Source organism: Grammomys surdaster, unplaced genomic scaffold (genome assembly GCF_004785775.1).
Source record: "Grammomys surdaster isolate TR1022 unplaced genomic scaffold, NIH_TR_1.0 130, whole genome shotgun sequence".
In the NCBI taxonomy this organism is placed as follows: domain Eukaryota; kingdom Metazoa; phylum Chordata; class Mammalia; order Rodentia; family Muridae; genus Grammomys; species Grammomys surdaster.
The window spans coordinates 23,949,208-23,965,912 of NW_021604588.1; the positions used below are offsets into that span (position 1 = coordinate 23,949,208).

Here is a 16,705-nt window from a genome sequence, read left to right on the forward strand (position 1 = left end):
ACCAAACCAAACCAAACCAAACCAAACCAAACCAAACCAAACCAAACCAAACCAAACCAAACCAAACACAGAGTAGCCAAGTGTCAGCAATCCCCCTGCCCCTTCACATGTGGCCCCAAGACTCACCTGCTGTTCTAGTTGGAAGTTCTTCTCTAAAACCAGAAGCATGTGGTCCTGCAGGGCCGCCCGCTCATGTTCCTGCAAGTTCCCTCGCTTACCCTTCAACACAAAGCAAACGGAAGTGCAGTTAGTGAGCTCCCCAGAGGAGGAGTGCCGCAGGGGCCTGGTTACAGGAACCTCAGCAACTTGCTACTTAGTTTCTATAGGCACTCTTTTTTCACAATACTACAGGAAAAAGGACTCTACTGGGTCTTTTCTTTAGAATTGTCCAGTATTAAGGACCAAACTAGCTGACAAGACAAAGAATCAGGCTGCTAGCAAAACTCTCCATGCTGATTTTCTTCCTGCCTTGGCTAGGTAGGAAGTACAGACATGGCCCCCACTCAGCTATTCCCCACAAGGCTTATCTTCCTTGCAGACTGCTTTAAAGCCTGGAGCATTCTTCTTTTTTTTTTTAACTTTGATTTTTTAAATTTATTTAACTTTATTTTATGTTCACTGGTGTTTTGCTTGCATGACACTCTATATGAGTGTCAGGTCTTAGAGTTACAGACAGTTGTGGGCTATCATGTGGGTGCAGGGATTTGAACTCCAGACCTCTGGAAGACGTCAGCACCCTTAAGTACTGCCCCATCTCTCCAGCCCCTGCAGTGAACATTTCTATACTGTCCTACCGAAGTGAGCCTGCAGCCTGCTTTTCATTCCAACCTGTGCAAATTACTGCACTTAGAGATACACACACACGTGAGAAGAAACGGTTATGCCTCCCCTGAAGATTACACACACTTGAGGGAAGAAATGGTTCCGAGTCTCCTGATGGTCCTACTGTTTATTTGCTGACAGACTCTACTGCTAATAAAAGCAAAGGCCCACATTTCCACAAATGTCTAGGCAAGCGTCTAGCACCAGCTTCCCTTCAGTTGAGGGCTGGCCACTTAGTAGTGGATTCTCTAAGGAAGGTTCCAGAGAATGACTCTCCTACCTTTCCACAGCTCTGGATACTAGGTTAGCATTAGAACAAGGCCCAGCTGGAGGTGGAGCCTGACTGTAAAGTCCTCAGCTCTGGAAGCAATGGTGTCAGGTGAAAGGAAAACATAGCCATTCTGCAGCTAACAGGACCACCGGTTGTCACAATGTATTTAGAGTTTCCATTACTACACATGTTGGGGGTAGTGCTGGGGACCCACCAGCATGCTCCCCACCTGCTCTACCACTGACCTACATTCCAACTATTCAAATATTCTTTTTAAACTAAAGAAATGTGTTTAGGTTAAAATAAAATTGGGGTAATTTTAGACTTATAGAATATATCGGTTACACTCAGCATAATGTGCAATTTCAACTCTGATCAAATAGAATCTGTTAAAACGCCTAAGGTGGAGGTCAGACTTTGTTGTTTCCACTTCTAGCTTATTTATACAACTTATTGAATAATTATTTTAAGGTGTTTTAAAATATTGAAAGCTATTTTAAAACACAATTTTAGATTGCTTTATTTCAGTGGTTTCTTTTCCCAGTGCTGGGAAGCAAACTTAGTGCTTCCCTCACATCAGTTAGGCAGGTGCTCTGCTACAGAGCTACAGCTGCGGCCACGAACCTTTGTTTCAAAACAGTTCGTGGTCTATGATGGTACTATAAACCCAGAAATCGTGGGAAGGACGACTCTGGAGGGTTCTTAACCCTGACAGACACAACAGAGTGGAATTAGAAAAAAATTACCACCATGGTTGGTTTCACGTGACAACCTGGTTAGGTTATGTCCAACAAAAACTAGTCAGGGTGTAGCTGTGAGAATATTTTGTAGAGAGGATTAATACAACTGGTCAACCTTAAAGTAAAGACAACCCAATCATAATGTGGGTGGGCCTTGTCCAATCAGCTGAAGGCCTAGGAGCAAACCCTGAAGCAGCAGAGTTTCATGACCACAACACAGAAATTCTGCCCTAAGTGTCCAGAATGCTGAGCTGGCTTACAGATGTGGTGCATACAAATCCCACAATGGCAGAATGAGTCTCCCCATGTATCTATGTGAGCATATATATGACTATAATGCATACATATGCAAATATGTATGTATGGAGAAGTTCTGTTTCTCTGGCAAGCTCCAACACCACTGAAGTCTTAGAGTTCTGGTGTCTGTCTACCCTTCCAGATCCTGAAGAGAGTTAAAGAGTGAAATCAACTCACCAATGAGCTGTAGAGGCAGAGTTGAAGGTGGCCCATAGCTTACCTTGGCAGTGCAGCCATAGTGCTTAAAGGGACAGTCTTGCTCAGCCTCTGGACATACAGTAAGGTGTTCATTCACCTGCAAAATGGACAACCTGTGCTGTGGAAACACATGGGTTCTTCGACCCCTTGGTAGATCAGGGAGCCAAGGGTGACTTGGGAGGAAACAAGGGACAGGAGGAGAGGCTCTGGTGAGTCAGAGAGCTGGGATGGAAACAAAAGGGTGTGCAAGGAACTACCCAGAAGGCAGAGGGGCAGGCATCACCAGGATCATGTGATCCCCAGGCCTTTGGCTGTCTATGGTTCCCAGCAAACCCTTAAGCCAGGATTCTAAACACTTGCGCTGCACTCTCTGGGGAGGACTGTTTACTCACCTCAGCTCTTGGAATAGTCTGCACACACTTGTTGGGACAAGACACTGGGTACGCAGGACACGAGTTTTCCTCATGATCCTGAAACAGACATGAGTGGGTGGGAAACAAAGCTAAGATCACTTGCCTCGAGATCTTTACACACGTGTCTCTGGAGAGACAACGTCACGTGGCTTGCTCTTCATAGGAAGCTATAGCCCAGTTCCAAAAGGAGATATTAGTGGTGTCTGATTTCTTGATGTAAATGAATTTAACTAAATCAGACGGCTTGGGGCTCAAACAGGTGGCTGGAGGATCTCCTAGCAGGGCTCCTCTGAGCCTGTAAAAGCACCACCGGTCCTTACGTTGATCCTGCCTCTGCAGCCAGATAACAATCTAGAGAGGCCGTTATCATCACCTTTACAGGACCCAGGCCTTGCATCTCACCTCCCAAGCTTACTGAGACCAGAATACTGTCCTCACCAATGATAAAGGATCAGAGCCCCAACAGGGAAAAGGCTTAGAGCTCTCTGCAGAATCTCAAACTGCCCCCTCTCTCTTCCCTAGGTGAGACCACATGTCTATGCAGCCATGGATGGGCTACCCTTGAACTTCAGATCTGCCTCACTTTTCAGGCTCTGAGAGTATAGTGTGTATCACCTGGTTTGTGTGGTGGGGGTCAAACCCATGGCCTTGTGATTGTTAGGCGAATATGTTACCAAGTGAGCTCTAGCTCCAGATGATACAGGATCACTTCTTTCTAAAGACTAGTGTCTCAAGTAGCCTAGACTTGCCTTAGTGCTAAGAAGGCAAAGGTTCATCCTCTTGTCTCCAAGTGCTGGGATGACAGATGTGAGCCACCATGCTTGGTTTATGGTGTACTCAGGCTCAAACCCAGGACATGCTAGACAGACACTCTATTAACTGAGCCACATCCCCATCCAGACAAACCCTCTCCTTAGTCCAAATTCAGTAAAAATAAGCAAAGAATGCCATCCTGGGCTCCATCTGAATTGCATGGCCACCCATGGTGCCTGCTCTCACCTGCAGGTTGGTCACCACTATGTCCCTCTTGCAGTAAAGACACTTCTCCTCTCGGAACCGGCAGTACGCGCTCAGATGCTCCTTCACGTCTTTCCGGAGCATGGCTTCCCGGCAGCTCTCGTTAGGGCAGGGCACGGCTTGGAAAGAGCAGTGCTGAAGGTGGTCCTGTGACAATGACAGAGGCCTCAGAGGTGGGGCCAGTGTGGGAAGGCTGGGAAGAGAGCTAAGTGCCATGTGGACCAGCCTCTCTCCAGCTGGGAGACCCACTGCCTCTTATGAGGACCAGGGCAGACAGGCTGCTTGGCTGGTACTATGAAAGCCAGTCTGGCTTGCTGGGAATTAGGAGAGACATAAAGATTGAGTGGGGTGGGCAGGTGAGAGGGTTTTGAAGTTTTTTTTAGAGACTCCAGTGGCCCTGCTCCTATTTGAAGGTGGCAGGTCATACATGTTCTCCCCAGCCTTGCCAGTGAGCATGGCAGTGAGTTTCTCTGGGCATTTCTGTTTCTTTTGTGTTTTTTTCTCATCCTTACTCCCAGAACCTCTTATTAATCTCTCCACAGCAGAGGCAAGATAGTTGGGAGGAAGGGAGGGAGGACGTTGACTCCGCAGAAGGAATATAGACTATAACGGTGAGGGAAGACACATTTTAGGAAAGAGGGGAGGGAAGGCAGGTTCCTGGGCAGGAGGGCAGTCAGGTTTTGTTCAGTTATACAATCTGGAATGTTCTTAATCACTGACAGTATTCATTCAGAGCTTGTCATGGGCAGGCCAGAGAGAACACCTCACCTCTCCACATCACTATGGTGCTGCTGAGGTACCGAGAACCTGGCTCTCAGCCCACTAAAGCCCACTGGCCAGATGTGGCCCAGTGTTTATCCATTTCTGCAACCACCTCTTTTTCTGAGCTGTTTTGTTCACACACTGCTAAGGCTGGTTTGCTCTGAAGGGCGAGGGAGGAAGAAATGTGAGCCACACAGAGCCCGCAAAACCTGAACCAGTTACTATCTAGCTCTTTTGTTTAAGTGGCAACTGTGGTGGCATATGCTTCTAACAGCACTCAGGAGGCAGAGGCAGGGGGATCTCTAATTGGAGGCCAGCCTGGTCTCCATAGTGAGTCCTAGATCAGTAAGAGCTACATAGTGAGACCAGATGTGTGTGTGTGTGTGTGTGTGTGTGTGTGTGTGTGTTTGTGTGTGTATATATGTACATATATATTTGTATATATATATATATCAAAAATAAATATCCATTACACTTATTTATTTGTGAAGGGTGGGGTACAGACAGTGTGGCAATGTGTTTGTGTAAGTCAGAAGACATCCGTGGAAGTCAGTTTTCTTCTACTACGTAGGTTCCAGGGATCAAACTCAGGTCATTAGGCCCCAGAAGCAAGGACCTTTTCCTGATGAGCCACCGCACTGATTGCAAGGTCTAAATAATTTTACTGTCAACTATTTATTTATTTATTTATTTATTTATTTATTGTGCATGGATATTTCGTCTGTGTATCACATCTGTACCTGGTACCCAAGGAGATCAGAGAGCATTGATCCCCTGGGACAGAAGTTAGAGATGGTTTGAGCCACTCTATGGGTGCTGGGAATTGAACAAGGGTCCTCTGGAAGAGCTGGTGCTCTTAACCTCTAGGGCCTTCCCTCTGGCCCCTAGTATTGGCTTCCAACAGAAGCAGTTCACTGCCTGTCCTCAAGTAAAGCCAACTGAGGAGGTTTTTCTTCCTCAGGATAAAGATTAACGTTATCTTCTTCTGCCTTTAGTAGTAAGAAAACTGGAAACCCAGCACTAACTTGATACTCTTCTCTATGCTCCTCCAAACTGTCAACAGTCACTCAAACTCTGCCGTAACTATCAGACCCTGCGCCTTACCACACGGGAGCTGGGACAGCAGCACGACAGAGCTTGGTAAACACCTGTAGAAAGCAGCCCCTGCTCCAGAGCCTGTTCTCTGGTCTCTATGGTGTTCTGTGGTTCACCCAGGCTTGGTGACAACAAAGCTGGACAAGAAGCCCCATCTAGAACCTGACACTCAAAGCAAGCGGCAACAGACTGTTGTACAGGAAAAATACAGTCCTGTGAGTGCTCCAAGGGTGACAAGGAAATCATCTACACATTTATCACCTCAAAGCCCAGGGTATGTGTGTGTGTTGGGTATGTGTGTGTATATATATGTGTGTAGGTGCATATGTGCACATGTGTGTTGTGGTATGTATGTATGTATGTACGTATGTATGTATGTGTAGGTATATGTTTGTGTATGCATGTTATGTGTATGTATGAGTGTGTATGTGTGTGTGAGTGTGTGTGTGTAGGTGTGTGTATAAGTTTTCTGGAGGCTTGATAAAGGGCTGACTCATCTGACATGCATGTTCCGAACTGTGTGGGTGTGAAGGGAAAATCTCAGCAGCTGCCAAGCCATCCCCGGGAAGCTAGAGGTGGTTGAGTCACTTGAGAGTGGTGTGACAGTGAAGGGGCTGAGTCTTCCCCAGCTGGATGAAGTTGCATCTGACAGGAGCCCTCTTCCCTTTGCCCTTCCTTGACACCTCTGCACATTTCCTTCAGGGTTGCACTGCACAGCACACCCTGGCCTGGTGCTCTTCATGGATCACAGGAATTAGACCAGAGCCCACAGTCCACAGCACCAAGAGAGAAAACGAAGGCTTGAGGGAGGGCCTGACTGTCACAGCCGTGCCCTGTCACACCTGCCTCCCACCCTCAGACCTCCAGACCCTTCAACAGCCCACAGAATAATGCACCCTTGACGGATGCTTTTTCCCCAGAATTTTGAGACAGGGTTTCTCTGTATAGCCCTAGCTGTCCAGGAATTTGCTCTGTAGACCAGATTGGCCTTGAACTCAGAGTTCTGCCTACTTCCACCTTCTGAGTGCTGGGATTTAAAGGTGTGTGCCACTGCTAGCTGGCTTTGGAGTGTTCTTTTTGCCTAGTAAGTCCCACACCCTCTTCTTGACTCAGTGGTCACATATAGGCCTAGTACAGAGACCATACTCTCTCCGTGCTGCTACAGAATGAACCCTTTGGTTACATCTCTGTTCTTGGTGCCCATGGTACTGGTAGACTGGGAACAATCTGAGAGACACCCAGGGAACCCCTTTATAAAGCTCAGCCACAGATCATCACAGGCAGGATAAGTAAGGGCCACCAGAAGAATGCCATGGACAGCTCAGGTCACAAGGATACCAACCTGGAATCGTCCCAGAATAATCCTGGCATTGCATCCGGGGGCATTTTTACAGTAGACGTGTAAATTGAGAACTTCTCTCTTGCAGCAGTTGTCTTTAAACACCTAAAAGACAGATGAGATCAGTCTCACGCCCTCCAGCGTGCTAACCGCCGTGAAAGGAAGCTCTGGTGAGATTGGGCTTCGAGGCTATCTTAGCAGCAGATGGAAACTTCCAGGCAGTGGCTGAAACGGAAATGTCACACAACCACACTGAAAGTAAAGGCCCCCTCAGACACATTCTTCGGGCAAGTCACACGAACACTCAGTGCTCAACACAGCAGGCTGCAGCAAGGGGAAGCATGAGGTGAACTTGACCCCACAGTCAAGTCATGAGGGCGCTGTGGCCAAGGGTACAGCTGTTATCTCCCACTCTGGTGTGAAGTGTCAGTGCCCTGAAGCTGTGCTGATTGGTTATTTCAGTCCAGAGTGTGTATTGGTATGCTTCCTCTGTCAGCTCGGCAGGCCATGTGGTAACCATCCCGGCCACCATATTTCAATGCTGATATCCACAACACTTACAAAAGCAGGCACAACTGTGCTCTAATAAAACGCTTAAACTCATGGATGCTGAAACTTGAATAGCATATAATTTCCGTGTGCCACAGAACATTAGTCTTTGATTTTAAATTTTTAGGCGTTTTATTTATTTGTATATGTGTCTGTGGCTGCATGAGTTTACAAGTACCATGTACATGCAGGTACCTACAGAGGCCAGAAGAGGGCATCATATCTCCCAGAACTGGAGATACAGACAATTGAGACTATCGTGTGGGTGCTGGGAACCGAACCCAGGTCTTCTGCAAGAGCAGTAAGTGTTCTTAACAGCTGAGCCATCGCTCCAGCCACCTTAATTTTTTTTTTTTTTTGGTTTTTCAAGACAGGGTTTCTCTGTATAGCCCTGGCTGTCCTGGAACTCACTCTGTAGACCAGGCTGGCCTCGAACTCAGAAATCCGCCTGCCTCTGCCTCCCAAGTGCTGGGATTAAAGGCGTGCGCCACCACCGCCCGGCTGCCACCTTAATTTTTAAAATGAGTTATTTTAAAATACTTTAAAACTCCAGAAGAGTGCAGACATAGCATAATTTTTGGGCTTCGTTTTTTCATGAATGTTTAAGAATGTGAAAGCCATTCTCTTAGCTCAGAGGCCATGGACAACTGGTACAATTTACCGCAGAGTTATAGAATGCCAGTCCCTGACCAAGTGGAATGAACACACACACACACACACACACACACACACACACACACACTGGAAGTCAATTAAAGGGAAGGAATTGGTGAGTCAGACTAGTTGCTCAGGGAATGCTTCAGGAGGAGGCACAGTTTGAGCTCTTGAAACACAAAGAAGAAAAGAAAACTGAACTGAACAGACATTTTCAGAGAGAAAGATCTCCATGACCCTGAGTTAGACAATGCTTTCTTGGACACAGCAAAAGAACAAGAAACAAACAGAACCAAACCAAAAGAACGATAAACAATACCAACCACAAGAACAACAGTATTGATTAACTTTTGTCAACTTCCCACAAAGTAGAGACACCTGGAAAGAAGGAGCCTTAACAGAGGAATTTCCCAGGTCAGACAGGTCTATGGCTGGGCCTGTGGGGCATTTTCTTCATTGCCAGTGGATGTGGGAGGGCCCAGCCCACTGTGGGCCTGGACTGTGTAAGAGAGGAAGCTGAGTAAGCTGGGAGAGGCAACCAGTACACAGCGTTGTTCCGTGGTTTTGGTGGTTCAAGAGCTGCAGGGTTGATGGTTGTTGAGGGCAGGTAAGGTTTCCCATCATGCAGCAGAACTGAAGCCCTGAAGAGAGGCCATAAGGTCATTGGCAAATGTGCAGCCTCAGTTGTAGGGACACCCAAACTTACTGGAGAGCCAGAACTTTGGGAAGATTACCAAGGACAGTGGCAGGTTTGGCATGGTACCAGCTTGAGGCTATTGGATAAGCTCTGTGAATGACCACAACTTTTCTAAGTACAGAAAATGGCAACTCTCAGGTGTTAGACACTAAACTGTTTACAACTTTGGAATTTAGTTTTGCTTTGAACTGACTATAACTGTGCCCTGGTTCTTCCCTTTTGGAATAAAAAACATTTAGCTTGCTTTTGTTTGTTTGTTTGTTTGTTTTTTGTTTTTTAAATTATTTTACAGGAACCCACAGGTTTGGTTTTGTTGTTTGTTTGTTTGGTCAGTTGAGACAGGGTTTCTCTGTGTAGCCCTGCCCCTCCTGGAACTTGCTCTGTAGATCAGACTGGCGGCAGACTCAAGAGATTCACCTGCCTCTGCTTTGCAAGTGCTGAGATTAAAAGGATGTCACCACTGTCCAGCTAGGAGCCCACAGTTAAGAAACTAGGTATTTTAAAGAGATGTTGAATTTGTAAAGTATTTGAATTTTTAAAAGATGGTGGGACTTTTAATGTCTTAATGTGTTTGATGTTAGCATTAACATTATCCTGGGAACACAAAAGAAGAAAATGGTTATGGTTTATAGTGAGGTATCTGAGTGTCACACTGACAAGGGGGCCATTCTGGTTTTTGCTTTTGTTTGTTTGATTTTGTTTTTGGATAACTTGACATGAACTAGAGTCACTCAATTGAAGAACTGCCTTCATCAGGCTTGTCTGTGGGCAAGTGTGTGGGTCATTTTCTTGATTGATGATTGACATGGGAAGGCCCACTGTGGGTGGTGTCACCCCTAGGCAGGTGATTCTAGGTTGTAGAAGAAAGCAGGCTGAGCAAGCCATAGGGAGCAAGTCAGAAACCAGCATTGCCCACACCCTCAGCTCCTGCCCTGACTTCTCTAGACTATGGGCTGTGACCTGGAAGTGTAAGGTGAAGTGGACATTTTCCACAAGGGGTTTGTGACCATGATATTGATCACAGTAACAGAGAAGTAAACTTAGACCCACAAGGAAAGAAAAACAGATAAACTAAACTTCAACAAATTGATAACTATCTGATTCAAAACACACCATCAACTAAGTGAGAATAAATCATGTAATAAGAGAAAACTATCAGCAAATCTGATAACAGGAAAAACCCTTGGTATCTAGTATATAACAAAGTATTTGTAATAATTTGACAATTAGAGTAAAAACCAAAAAACAGTTGAAATGTGCAAAGGTGGAGCTGGAGAGGAGAGCACTTGTTGCGCTCGCAGAGGACCCAAGCTCAGTTTCCAGCCTTCAAATTTGGTGACTCACAGCCACCTATAACTCCAGGGGATCTGATGCCCTCTTCTGGCCCCTGTGGGTACTGCACAGACATAAGACACACAGACACACAGACACACATACATACATACATACATACATACAGAGAGAGAGAGAGAGAGAGAGAGAGAGAGAGAGAGAGAGAGAGAGAGAACAGTAACAGAAACAGAATTGTAAGAGGCATTCCAATAGAGAAGTCATGCAGCTGGTTCGCTAAATTGACAGTGTCACCAGCCATCAATGACCACTGACCCAGTCCCTGGGTAAATAAGGCTTCACATTCATTAGGACAGCACATCAGAAAGGCTGAGAACACATTTTGATGAGGATTTGCTGCCACAGAACCCTCATGCACTGTAAGAAGATACAAAATTACAAAAGAGCCCAGCAGTTGTTGAAATGTTAAACCTAGGGCTGCCACATCACCAAGGAGTGCCATACTCAGGTGTGTGGACAAAGGAATTGGGCATGGGAGTCTTCCATGTTCTGAAGCTACAGTGTAACAGCAATGTTAGCTTCTTTAAGCAGACTTCTAGATCATGGATATAACCATGTATATGAACTATTTTTTCCAGTACTGGAAATTGAGCACCAGCTGGATGAACAGGAGCCTACACTAAATCATACCCTAAGCTCCGAATATTATGTATCAACTTTCCTTGGTATGATTGATTCACACACACATATATATAGACATATCATATGTATGTATCTGCATGTCTGTGTACCATGAGCATACAGTGCCTGTGGAGGCCAAAAGATGGCATTGGATCCCCTGGGACTGAAGTTGCAGTTGGTTGTGAGTCATTATACAGGTTTTTGGAACCGAACCCACTTCTCTAGAAGAACAGCCAGTGTGCTCTTAAAAATTAAGCCATCCATCTCTCCAGCCCCATATTTTAAAAATTTAAGCTTAGTATATGAATATTCATAACAACACTATTCATAGCAGTAAAAGAGTACACAGTACAAATGTATGCTAACTGCTGATAGAGAAATCAAGTATGGTATATCCACACAACAGAATAGTGTACAGCAATGAAAAGGAATGGAATACTAATTCAATTGACCACAAGAATGAACTCTGAGAACATGCTGAGGGGAGGAACTCAGACAGAAAAGGTAGGACTCTGTTTATATGAAACATTTAAAAATGCAGCAAAATCAAAGCAGAAACTAAATTGTGGTTTTCATGGGCTGGGAGATGTGGGTAAGTGACAGTCAACGGACATGGAATTTCTTCTTGGGAGACATGACACATCACAGTGACTACATGATTCTGAAGACACTAAGTAAGATCTGCTGAACCAGACGTTTGAAAGGTAAACTTTACGGTATACAAACTATATCAAAGTTGTCATTAAACAGAACAATACATTTTAAGGAGTATCTAGACTAGAAGGTAAAACCCCTGGAAAAACTGGTGTTCTATGTTTTCCAGCAGCTTGGTGTGGCTGGAGGTAGTGTAGGGAGGGATGAGACCTGTGTGTGGTCAGTAAAACCAACATGAGGAAGGTCTGACTTGACCCACAGCAGAGGACTATGGATAACGAGGATGGTCCCTAGACATTGTCCTAATCCAGCCCGGAAGTCACCCTGGTATCTTCTCCAACACCCAAGCCAGACCGGTGGCCTCCTCACCTCCTGAGGCTTGATGACCTCCTTGTCTACTGGGCAGATTGGTACTGCGTTCAATTCTCTGGAAAGAAAACCAAAATACAGGGCTGAAGTTAAGTGTTTAATCTCAACAGTCCTTCCAAGAACACCCAGGCACTCTGTGTTGGCACAAGCTGTGCACTCTACCCAGAAGGGGAGCTGTGGTGGTTTGAATAGGCATGGCCCCCCAAAACTCTTGTGTTTGACCCATAGGGAGTGGCACTATTAGGAGGTGTGGCCTTGTAGGAGGTGTGGCCTTGTTGGAGAAAGTGAGTCACTATGTGGGGTGGGCTTTGAGGTTCTATGTTCAAGCTACACTCAGTGTGGCACACATTTTCTTTCTGCCTCCTGCGGATTAAGGTGTAGATCTCTCAGCTCTGTCCGCCTGGATGCTGCCACGTCTCTTGCCATGACGTTAATGGACTGAACCTAGGAACTTGTAAGCCAGCCTCAATGAAATGTTTTCCTTTATAAGAGCTACCTTGGTCATGGTGTCAGTTCATAGCAGTAAAACCATAACTAAGACAGCAGCCTTGCATCACACTTCAGGATTCAGTCTTACAACCTTCCTGGAAAATGCCTAGCTACCCACCAGCATGCCATCAAGCACAAGTCCCCCAGACTGTCGATGGCTCCGCCCCTGTCCATTACACTGTGATGGGGACTTGCTAGAGAACAGACATCAGGCCCACACTGCCCATAGCTCTTCACCGTTAGAACCTGGAGCTTACTGGAGCAAAGCAGTCTGAGCACACAGGTGATAAAAGTGCAGACACGTTGGAATGAGTGAGGATGTGTCTTGAAACCCCTTCTAGAGCCTGGCATGTACATCTCTAGAAGCTCCCAAAGCCTGCTTCCAGTCTCTCCTGGTTTCCAACTAGTGACATAACCCAGATTGCTACGGTTTTGATGTTAAGAGACTCCCCTATTTCATGACTTGATTAGCTCTGGAATCAACTAAGAGACCTACATCTGGGCGGGCTTTTGCCAGGAAGGAATCCCAGATAGGGGAGCCACTCCCTTAGGGACAGCAGAACCTTCCACCTTCATGCCCAGACAAAAAGGGTCCCAGGGAAAAGCAGCACTACCTGCCTGCTGTCACTTTTTACTGTTGGTGCATCTACTCTGTCGTTGCTGCAGCCGCTGCTGCCGCCACCACTGTTTTTCCAATGTATATTGGAGACTACTGGCTCTTCAAGACTCTGCCAGTCCTTCAGAGCTCACCTGGGGCTGCTGCAGCATCCTTCCTGGTGCACTAAGTAACTGCCAGGTTCTCAGCCTTCTCACAGGCAAGCAGATGTTGGACTGGCCAGACTACATTGTAAAAGCCATTCCAATAACCTTCCTTTTAATGTGTATTCTACGGATTCTGTTCCCCTGGAGAACCTAAGGCAGGTTGGAGCCCTGGAGGGGTAGAGCCCTGGAGAGGAGGAACTCTGAAGTGGTGGAACCTAGAGGTGTGGAGCCCTGGAGAGGTGGAGCCCTGGAGAGGTGGAGCCCTGGAGGGGTGGAGTCCTGGAGGGTAGAGTCCTGGAGAGGAGGAGCCCTGGAGGGGTGGAACCTAGAAGGGTGGAGTCCTGGAGGGGTGGAGTCCTGGGGGTGGAGTCCTGGACAGGTGGCCCTGGAGAGTTGGAGGTTAGTGGGCTCATGTATGTGTGTCTCTGAAGGGGAGAGGGAGGCCCCATGCATTGTTCTTTCCCTCCTTTTGCCTTCCTGGATGATGCAGATGACTGGTTGGGCTCCCAAGTGTCCTCTTACCATGGTGTGCCTGCTGCTTTACGTTCCCAAAGCCTGTCAATCACAAACTGGCACTGTAAAACTGTGAGCCAACAACGAACCCTGTCTAACCCTGAGCATTTTCATGGAGCTATGTTATTGCAGGCTTTCCAGCGCTGACAGTTGTCAGGAGCCATCGGGGATAAGTCAAGGTTAGCAGGCCGCCTTCCTAAAGGTGGCCCGCCATTTTTGCGTGGTCTGCAGTGGGTGAGCTCTGAGAGGCAAGGCCCCAAAGAGACTTCATCTCAGGATTGGTTTTTGTAGCTGATATGCCTTTCCTGTCATTATTAAATTAATATAATAATTCCTGGGCATTAGCCCACATCTATTGATCAAATTTCCTGCAGATCATCATAAAGATGAACTTTCATGAATGCTGTTTGGATGAATTAATGATTTTATAAAATTCTTGATTTGATTTAAATAATCTTAGGAAGAAAGTTTTAGGGAGGTGGTTTTAACTGTTTTGCTAGTAAGATATAATAAAGTTAGAATCAAAAATAGGATGTACTCCTCCTCATAAGAGTAAGTAAAGGCTTCATAATAAGAAATACAATGAGCTTTCATAATTACACTAAAAAGAGACAAATTTGTGTTCAAGGAAAAGCATTCAGGTCCAAGGATACAGCCACAGGTGTTCACTATGGTAAGGCAAGACCAGTAGGAAACTGTTGCTTTGAGTTTATAACAAGCATATAGAACGAAACACTGCTTTCAACTTAATATCAACATCCTTCTGTAACTCCCACTTTGTGTAACATTTTGCCTAATTCTTTAAAGAACTTTTGTCTAAGAAGGTATAAAAAGGGCCACAGAAAAGAAATAAAGATGATGTGAGGGCTTGGGGGACTCTGTCCCATCCATCCATCCATCCATCCATCCATCCATCGAAATGTATACATCTGTCTATATGTACATATGTAGGTATATGTGTATGTATGTAAGCATGCATACATACTTGTGGAGTTGATTGAGACAGACAGTCAGGCCCCGCCAGAGTGTGAGTGTATGATTGTACGTGTGTCTGTGACTATTTGCCTATGTAAAGAATCTTAATTCTTTTCCTTTCCTTCCTCTCTGGTTCACACAAAGTTAATCAGCCTGGCCAGTGAAGGACTCCTGGCTGTCTGGCCAGGGAAGGGAGCAATAAATCTTTTACATAATTCTCCACTGCTAAACAGTATATGTTAATCACCAGATGTATTAGTTCTTATTTAAGCACAAGTAATAAAGAGTTAAGTTTTTAGCACAGAATAGTAAAGAGTTAAAAGGCAGGAGACCATCAATCTTTTGACCTGCATCTGACTCCTGACTTTGATCCTACTTCAATCTATTCCAGGCAAAGCAGGCTTCCAGCAGCTAGCCAGCCCCATGGCAGTCAGGTCCCTTACAAACACAACAGCCGGCTACCCCAAATGAGCAATCATCAGGGCAACCACAACACAGGTACCAGGACCTGTGTGCCCTCTTCAATAGACAGCTAAAGGAACAGACAGTGTCTGTAGGGCGCTGTAGTGTGAATGTCCACAAAGGAGCGGTTAGCAAAGAGGATTACACTTCAGTTCTCAGCCAGGAGCCTTGGAGAGCACTTCCCAAAACACAACTCCCCAAACCTCAATTACAGCCCTGTGGCCACAGCAGACTCAGAAGCCAGGAACACCACCATCTGGTTCTGGTCAGCTGCGGTCAGAGCTGCAGGCCCTGCCCACTCACCTCAGAGACAGGATGCAGTGCTGGCAGAAGCGGTGCCCACAGCCAGTCTGGTGGGGGTTGTGAAGCACCGAGTGGCAGAAGGCACATTTGTACCGTTCTTCCAGCTGCTCCACAAATTGGTACTCTGTGTCAGGCTCAAAGTCCAAGGAAATGGAGTTGCCAGAGTTCTGGCGGATGAAGGCACAGGGGACAACCACTTGCTCCTCTGAATGAGCCATTCTGGGGAGTCAGATGGAACACTTTAGTGTAAAATAATCACCCAGACAACAGCAGCTACCACACATGGGTCATAATTAGCAAACACTACAATCATTATGTCAGGACTTTAACAACTTCCTGCTACAGGGGCGCCTGCCAGAGTGCAGATGGTTTCTAGCAAGGCTGTGATGGCCCCTCCTCTGACTGGATTTGAATCACCTTGAAGGTGTTTCCAAGGGGAGTAGCTGAGAGGGAAGGATACACCCTTATTGTGGGCAGCAGTATCCATGGACTGGGGTCCCAGGCCAAATAAGAAAGGACAAAGCCAGCTGAGTATGGACTTCCCCTTTCTCTGCTTCCAAATCCACGGAGATGTGAGCAAGCAGCTGCAGGCTCCCACGTCAAAGCCATGCCTCCTCATTGCTCTGCCTAGCCTGCCACACATGCTGCTGGATTCCCTCAAACTATGGGCCAAATGAAAGTTTTCTTGCTCGAGTTGTTTCTTATCAGGTGTTGGGGCAAAGCAATGAGGAATGTTACAAACACATTTTACCAGAACAGACTTTGTTTATTGGCTTTTCACAGGACACCAAAGAGTCCAGTCAGTTAACCGTGTTATAGGCAAATAGTTAGATTGTGCTTCCAAGACTGAGAGAATCTGAAACCTTTCAGGAGAGTCTTACACGTACATTTCTTGCCACCGGATCTCAACCTCTCCCTCGCCACCTCTCTACCCACCACCGTAGACATTAAATGTTAATGTCCCCAGGGGAGTCCTCTGCTGAGACACTCGTCTCCGAGGTGCTGGTGTCTGGAAGTGAGGCATTTGAGGGGTGATGTACCTCATAGAGAAGGTCCAACCCCCCCCTCCAGTTTTCTTCCTGCAACACTGCAAGGGGAGCACTACTGGAGTCTGACCATGCTGGAAGCACTGGCACACAACTAGGGGAGCACTACTGGAGTCTGACCATGCTGGAAGCACCGGCACCCTGTCTAGAGGAGCACCACTGGAGTCTGCCCATGCTGGAAGCACTGGCACCCTGTCTAGGGGAGCACCATTGGAGTCTGACCATGCTGGAAGCACCGGCACCCTATCTAGGGGAGCACTACTGGAGTCTGACCATGCTGGAAGCACCGGCAACCTGTCTAGGGGAG

The 16,705-nt window shown here is 46.5% G+C and overlaps 1 protein-coding gene across 1 annotated transcript in view; it reads right to left on the reverse strand.

The window, feature by feature from the left end:
- The window catches only part of Traf5 (TNF receptor associated factor 5), a 43,839-nt gene that overhangs the window by 8,362 nt on the left and 18,772 nt on the right, over nucleotides 1-16,705 (reverse strand). Inside the window, exons 2-8 of the mRNA XM_028760672.1 lie at nucleotides 15,353-15,571; nucleotides 11,849-11,906; nucleotides 6,958-7,059; nucleotides 3,741-3,905; nucleotides 2,721-2,798; nucleotides 2,351-2,425; nucleotides 127-219 (exon numbers count right to left, since the gene is read on the reverse strand). Coding sequence (XP_028616505.1) covers nucleotides 127-219; nucleotides 2,351-2,425; nucleotides 2,721-2,798; nucleotides 3,741-3,905; nucleotides 6,958-7,059; nucleotides 11,849-11,906; nucleotides 15,353-15,570 — 789 coding nt within the window. The 5' untranslated portion in view covers nucleotide 15,571. The remainder of the gene's footprint in view (nucleotides 1-126; nucleotides 220-2,350; nucleotides 2,426-2,720; nucleotides 2,799-3,740; nucleotides 3,906-6,957; nucleotides 7,060-11,848; nucleotides 11,907-15,352; nucleotides 15,572-16,705) is intronic.